This window comes from Setaria viridis, chromosome 2 (genome assembly GCF_005286985.2).
Source record: "Setaria viridis chromosome 2, Setaria_viridis_v4.0, whole genome shotgun sequence".
Classification (NCBI taxonomy): Eukaryota; Viridiplantae; Streptophyta; class Magnoliopsida; order Poales; family Poaceae; genus Setaria; species Setaria viridis.
Genome location: NC_048264.2, coordinates 14,971,846 through 14,979,091, shown reverse-complemented (window position 1 = coordinate 14,979,091; position 7,246 = coordinate 14,971,846). Strand labels below are relative to the sequence as shown.

At 43.2% G+C, this 7,246-nt stretch overlaps 2 protein-coding genes across 3 annotated transcripts; both read left to right on the top strand.

Moving 5' to 3' along the window:
- Positions 1–640: 640 nt before the first annotated feature.
- Positions 641–2,222, top strand: LOC140221836 (uncharacterized). Its single transcript, XM_072291812.1, has 4 exons — positions 641–1,149; positions 1,345–1,517; positions 1,812–1,914; positions 2,011–2,222. The coding sequence occupies exons 1-4, from the start codon at positions 870–872 to the stop codon at positions 2,220–2,222; spliced, it is 768 nt and encodes a 255-aa protein (XP_072147913.1). The 5' UTR covers positions 641–869.
- A 2,221-nt stretch (positions 2,223–4,443) lies between these two features.
- Positions 4,444–6,283, top strand: LOC117845785 (AT-hook motif nuclear-localized protein 20). Of its 2 annotated transcripts, none has more exons than XM_034726869.2 (2): positions 4,444–4,725; positions 4,950–6,283. In XM_034726869.2, the coding sequence occupies exon 2, from the start codon at positions 5,195–5,197 to the stop codon at positions 5,963–5,965; it is 771 nt and encodes a 256-aa protein (XP_034582760.1). In that variant the 5' UTR covers positions 4,444–4,725; positions 4,950–5,194; the 3' UTR covers positions 5,966–6,283. The 2 variants fall into 2 exon arrangements, with proteins under 2 accessions (XP_034582760.1, XP_034582759.1); XM_034726868.2 differs by having other exon boundaries at positions 4,445–4,725; positions 4,934–6,283.
- The last annotated feature ends 963 nt before the right edge of the window (positions 6,284–7,246 follow it).

Below are 7,246 nucleotides of genomic sequence, written 5' to 3'. Positions count from 1 at the left end.
TTGGGCTAGTACAAGGTTGGTAGGAACATTCTATCTTGGATCTTGTTTTAGAGGCAGTACCTTTATGATTTTATATTAATTTAATTCTTTTACAGTAGTTTGCCCTTTCGGCTCGTATAAGGTTGGGCAGGAACATCCTTTCCTGGATCTTATTTTGGCTAGGAACATCCTATATTGGATCTTGTTTTGGTGCGCTCTACCTTTAGATTTTGCAGCAGTTTGTTTCTTGTAAAGTAGTTTTTTCGTTTACAATGGTTGGACAATTTTATAGAAGTTTCTTTCTTTTCCTAAGATAAAGAACCAAAGCTCCATCCATATGAATAGGTGAGGGCTGCAAGTATCATAAGGAACCATGGCATACTACCTTCCCTCAAAGTTGGAAAAGTCGAAAGCAACCTTAAACAGGCTACAAAAGGAAAAAAAGAAAGGATACCAATGAAACCAGAAGTGAAGATCCAGATCCAAAGTATGACCCATCTCAGGAGCGGCTTGAATCTAACCAAGAGACATGCCAACACGAGGTATCTGTTGTTGCCTACCAAATTTCTTGTATCAGTTATGTAGGATTGCTTCTCATTATTTTCATTTATGCAATTGTCCAATTAGATCAGTGATAGCATACCTGTCAGCGGGGGAAGAGGGTTGTCCAAGAGAATTCGGGCACCTGATGCCCTTGACAGTATGCCTCCAAGAGTGACTAGGGCAAAGGCATTGGCTTTTGCTCAGGCAGGAGTTTCAGATGGCACGACTTCTGATTCACAAGAATTGCCAACAGAAGGCTAAGCAATAGCCACCCACACTAAGGACATCGTCGACATGATGACTGGTGAAGGAAAGTCATTTGATCTCTTTTTTCTCAAAGCCAAAAAATGGGAACATCGCAATTAGCAACCAAATCACTATTAACACACGCCGCCTGTATGACCGTAACAAAATTATTAGGTGATGCACGCCCTTCCACAAGAGTACAAGTGCCACGGGATTCAAAAAGGTTGGGCAGAGATCTAGACAGGATAAGTAGAGGGTTATACACCAAGCTTCCGATCCATGTTCGAGAAGGGCTCAAACGGCCAGAGGCACCAATGCAAGATGCAAAGTTTTCATCAGAGGGTGGGATCATACTGCGTGGGCATATACCGATCCTTACTCGCTGGAAGGACTACAAGACCTAGAATGAAAAGTATCTCAAGGACTACATTAGCAAACTGGCGGTGTGTATATGTCAATTCATCTACTACCATAGTTCTTTGCATCCTTTCTTTTCATCTATTTTTTTGACTACTCTTGTGTTGTACTTAATATAGGGACAATTTGACATTGACACCACTAGTCAACCTATCATAGAGGCATGCACTGACATGCTCAAGTCGCAACAGAGACAGGGGAGCTACCGGCTCAAGAAAAAGTACTTCAATGGTCTTGCAGCAAATGAAGTCCCAACCAAAACTCCTGTGACCACTAGGAATGACGACCAGTGGAACAAACTAGTTACGATGTGGTCTAGCCAACCTTATAGGGTATGATAGAACTTCAACTTGCCACTAGCACATTTGCATGTACTGATCTGTTCCTCTTATTCATGTATCTTACACGAGTTTTCATTATTGTAAAGGAGAGGTATACTACAAACACCGATAATCGTAGACTGGTTAGGTATCCTCAGAGCACAGGGTCTAGAAGCTACCTTGCATAGGCTCATGTTGTGGTAAGCAACTGAACAAGTCATGTTTTTGCTCTGTACTTTATTTGATGATCTGATCATGCTCCTTGTTCCAAGCTAACAGTTTATGCCTATTTTCACATCATATTAGAGGGAGAAGCAAGTTGAAGGAGACCCAACTCCAATTGATATTTTCAAGAATTTTCATTGCAGCAAAAATGGCAACACCGCTCCAGTACAGGCAGCCATTGCAAGTACTTGTTTACTTTGCATTTTTCTTTGCAACAATAGCACTAGAAACATTTGTGAGTACTTTTGTGTGAGACCATTCATTTTCTTTCTTTTATTAGGCTCAGATAGAACAAATCATCACCAACCTAGAGATGACCAACCAAAGACTGTTGCTGAAGCAGTAGCTAAAGTTGTCCAATCTAGGATATTTCGGAAGGTTGCTGGCATTCACCCACCCTCGAAGAAAAGGACTAGGGTTGGTACTGCGCTACAGGTAGAAGAAATCCAAGCTGATCTTGAGAGTGAGAAACAAGGTGGGACACAACTTTAGCAAAAGATTGCTGAACATGAGTCAGCGATGGGTGCACTGAGATTGAGTGCTGAAACACATCAAACAACATTAAAGTCTCAGACAGAAGACCCCGAAGCTTTGAACAACACAACAAAGTAGTTGCATTCTCTGATTTCTAGCCTGATAAACTTCAGCACCAGTCAGAGCCAGGTGAATCCTTCCCTCAACTGAAGTGTGTTGCCTATGAACTTGTTGTATGCTGCATTATTGATGCTGAACTTGTTGTATGTTGTATTATTATTGCTAGTAAACTATTCATTAATTATGATGTGAACAATATGGAAGATGGAAATGAGCTGTTTTTATATCTATGATTGTGATGGTGATTAGCAGCCAAAATTAAATATATGGCACTGCGAAATGCAATAATGGGCTAGGGCCTAGAAAAAAAATGGCCCAATATGGTACCGTGAAATGCAATAATGGCTCTTCGTTAGATGGGCTAGGGCCAGAAAAAGACCCAATATGGCGTGCACCAAACATTTTTTGGTCCAAAGAATAGCACAGAAACCTAAAATGGGCTAAAAATGGCCCAACAAAATTGGATTCATAAAGACTCTCACATGGACCGGGCTTCAATTTGTGATGAACCGAAATGGTCATAAAACCCCTGCCATGTCAGATACACGTTGGATTCTTGTCCAACGTGGCACAACCTCTGAAACAGTTTTATGACGACATGCGGGACGAATTTTCATTCGTCATTATCTTAGTGACGCATCGAAATAAGGAACGTCACTAGTCGCGGTTTATGACACTCGACTAATGATGAAGGGTTTTCATCACTCCCGCATCATAAATCACGATTTATGACAAAAAAAATGCGTTTATGATACTTTTTGGTTCTTCACTAGTTGGAAAATTTCTTGTACTGACAGTAACGCTACCGTTTTGTAGGTGCGGTAGAAAAGAAATAAAGTGCCCTACAAATCGTTTTTTACAGTGTGAGAGTCATCCGTAGTGGTGCCAGCAAGTCTCTAGCTAGCTGGTAGGATATACAGGACCACCATTATATTAACCGAATGGAATGGAATCTCATCATTTCTTTTAACTGGTGGGCATCAAAGGTATCTAATGAAGCCGACCCACCTTGCATGCACCTACAAGGACCAGTTTGCAGTCCATACCAGATTTGAAGTTTGTATGATCAATAAAGTTGTCTGTACGTACTGAAATTTTTTTAATCTAAAATAAGAGCAAAATGGCTCAACCAAATACCATTCACCTTTCCACAGCTCCAGCTTGAATAATTTCTGAAGTTAGAGATGACCAGCTTCAAAACTTCTTGGAGCTCTTGCTATGCCGATCAGATCCTCCTTTCACACCTCATCTTTTGAAGAAGCTTTGCGAATTGAACACAATAACCAACGACTATTCCCTCCCCAGAATATAGCTATGTTTAGACTTTTTCAAAGTCAAATCTTTTCAATTTTGACTATGGATAGGGAAACAATCATAGAGACTAAAAATATAAAAATAATGTTGGTAGATTTATAGTGAAACCAACTACTATAATATGTAACTTTTTCTATTTGAAAATAAATTATGTTAAGAGATATTGTTGGTCAAATTTAAAAAGTCAAAGAAATATGTTTTGGATATATTTCAAAAGCTCTATATGTGTAATCCCCACCTATAACAGCCCCACATTTTTTCCATTCGTTGCATCGGTTCATGCGACCGTGCAAGCAGCCTTAATCACCAACATCCTCCATCGTATCTAATGCAGGCGCCTAGCTGCTAGCTAGCAATTGCTAAATCAACCTCATCAACGCCACACGGAGTAAATAGATTACTTCCAAACTCTTAAGGATACGTGTGATACAAAGCATTGGTATTAAAACAAAGTGTTACGTACCGTGTACATAGTATATCTATGTATGATATACGCAAACCAGTTCGTTAGACAGATAACATTTTTTAGTTACCATTTGATTGCAGCTTAATTAACTTATTTCTTAAACAATTACAACCGTATAATAGTGTAACTTGTTCAACAAAAGAACTGATGCAGCAGTGGTCCATATCCAGAGGTAGAGAAAAAAGTTGGAAAGATGCATGTGTTAACTAGTCCCTTTCTCGAAGTTCTACTCCCCCAACCATGCATATGCTTTCTGTTACACCAAGAGGCAGGGTGCGCCTAGCCATTTATATTTTTTTAGTCCCATGTACATATACAACTGATGCAAGAGCGCCGATTTGGTAACAAGTACAACCACAATGTACCCATCCATAACCTCACCCTTTTATATCCCTGCTCGCAACTAAATCCATTCCCTTTATCACTGACTTCAGCAGCAACTAGTCTCCGCTCAGCTGCAAGAAGCTAGCAGAAGGTGCAAAACAAAAAGCGTGGAGACCAAGAGGCTAGTCTTCGTTGCTTATCGATCTTCTCTCCTGCAACTAATTGGATCACCGCCACTTGATTTGTGCTACCCCGAATCCAATCGATCTGCTGTACCTTGACTCAGGTCATGTGTAGGTACGAATTCCCTAGTTTCTCGAGATCAGATCAAACTTATTCCAGTTCCTCTTTCCCCCTCACACAATTTTTCATGAAATAGATCAATTAGCACGAACACCGACGGAATCGATCTGCCTTACTATGCTACTTGCAGTACACATAATATAGACTGTAGATACCTTACATATGCAGATCGATAGCCATGAAATTAACTTGTTTTTCGTAGTTTAATTTCTGTGCAGGAATTACAAAGAATAGGCCAAGAAGCAACTAATTAAGCTAGAAGACTTCATCGGCCAGCCCGATTGCGCGCTGCAAGAATTTGTCAGGGGGAGGAGGAAGACGAAGAAGCAAGAGAAGCAGAAGCCTCAAGCTGGCCAACCAGTGGTGGAACGAAGGGAGGCTGGGCCTCCCAGTACCCACGGAGGCGCTGCCGCTTTCCTCTTCAGCCCACGACAGCAACAAGAACCAGCCGGGCAGCCAAGACATGGCGGCGCCCGGCAAGGACGGGGAGCAGAGCCAGAGCGGCACGGGTGGCCACATCGACGGCCGCGATGACGTCGACGGCGAGCCCAAGGAGGGAGCGGTGGTGCCGCCCGTCAACCGGCGCCCGCGCGGCCGGCCGCCGGGGTCCAAGAACAAGCCCAAGCCGCCCATCTTCGTGACGCGGGACAGCCCCAACGCGCTGCGTAGCCACGTCATGGAGGTCGCCGGCGGAGCGGATGTCGCGGAGTCCATCGCCCGCTTCGCGCGCCGCAGGCAGCGCGGCGTCTGCGTGCTCAGCGGCGCGGGGACCGTGGCCGACGTCGCCCTGCGCCAGCCGGCCGCGCCCGGCGCCGTCGTGGCCCTCCGTGGCCTCTTCGAGATCCTGTCCCTCACCGGCACGTTCCTCCCGGGCCCCTCACCGCCGGGCGCCACCGGACTGACCGTCTACCTCGCCGGCGGGCAGGGGCAGGTGGTCGGAGGCATCGTGGTCGGCTCGCTCACGGCGGCTGGGCCGGTCATGGTGATGGCGTCCACGTTTGCCAACGCGACGTACGAGAGGCTGCCGTTGGACGAAGAAGTTGATGAGGAAGCCATGGAAGCTGGCCGGCCTGGCGGTGGTGGTGTCCCTCCGATGATGGGCGGCGGGCTGCCCGATCCATTGGCGATGCCAATGTACGGGGCCGTGCCACCCAACCTGCTCCTGCCTGGAGGCGGTCAGCTCGGCCATGGCGCCGAGGGGAGTGCATGGCCGCATGCACGCCCGCCGTACTAGAGGATCTCCATATACAATAGTGACAGTTTGCACTTTGCAAGCATGAAGCACAAGGACTTCAACTCAATATGACAATAAGAAGATGCATATTTTCAGTTACAGCATATGTATGGCCTGGGGTAAGTATACTTCATTGCTTGCCAAGATCTTGCATGGTGTGTTCTATGTTAAGGTTTCAGCCAGACAGTTACATATTTTGAGGAATTGATGTATAATTGTATGGTTATTGAACCTGGGTCCTCGCAGTATGACTCTCTATCTCTTGCTGATTTGAATGGATCATATATATTATTCAAAAGGTACTTCAGCTTCCACGTCTACTTTGAGTTACAGTATTCTTGCTGATTTTGAATGGATCATATATATTTCTAAAAATTTCAGCTTCCATATATATCTACTTGAATCATAGTATGCATTTTTTGGAGATTGCATCCCCAATCCTGACTTAATTGTGCTCAATAAATGAATGCTTTCACAACAATGGCATGTTTGTGTTGATGCTTAATTTCATATTAATTTCAAACCATGTATAAGCTATTATACTCTATGAATATATTGCAATATTTTAAAGGAAATTCGAATTACCAAAAAGTCCTTACTGTGTGATTTGTACTCGATTTTTCGTCCAAGCATTTTTGCATGTTCACCAACACTCTTCCAAAATTTACTGACATCATGCGGATCGTGCGCATATAATGTTATTTTTGTAAGATTTACACAGTGGATTTTTATTATGAATATAGCATGTTTATGCATTATATTTTCAGCTAGTACTGCTCCATCGTATATATGCTCATGTTCTTTATATGGTAAGCGTAATTTGTCAGAATATGCCATGTCCATGCACATAGGAACATGCTCCTGCACTTATTATTCTGAATATGTTTGTTATTTCTCTAAACTAAGAGCATTGTCTTTCTAGACAAGGAAGAGGGGACACTTGACATAAAATGTGAACAGTGCCATGCATGCATGATCACTACTGTACTCAGTAAACAAAAAACTTGTAGGATAAATGTAAAATTTCTTATACAGTGTGTTTGCATCAAACACACTAGAGGCTGATCCGCTTGCTCTGGAATCTTGAGAAGAATTGGGCGGAGTCTGCCGGCCACTTCAACCACAGTCCACAGCAACATAACTCATGCAGTATCAAACTATGCATACATAAATATAATTTGGATGAAACAAACAAGGATCTACTACTGCGTATTAATGCATGTTTACACTAAAACTAGTAGCATATATACATCTCCCCCTCTTTTCTTTATGGCAGAACAA

Coding starts and splice junctions, on each gene's coding strand:
- LOC117845785 (XM_034726869.2), top strand. CDS start 5,195: ATGGCGGCGCCCGGCAAGGACGGGGAGCAGAGCCAGAGCGGCACGGGT.
- LOC140221836 (XM_072291812.1), top strand. CDS start 870: ATGGGAACATCGCAATTAGCAACCAAATCACTATTAACACACGCCGCC. Junction 1,518..1,811: donor GGTCTAGCCAACCTTATAGG/GTATGATAGAAC, acceptor ACATCATATTAG/AGGGAGAAGCAAGTTGAAGG. Junction 1,915..2,010: donor AGTACAGGCAGCCATTGCAA/GTACTTGTTTAC, acceptor TTCTTTTATTAG/GCTCAGATAGAACAAATCAT.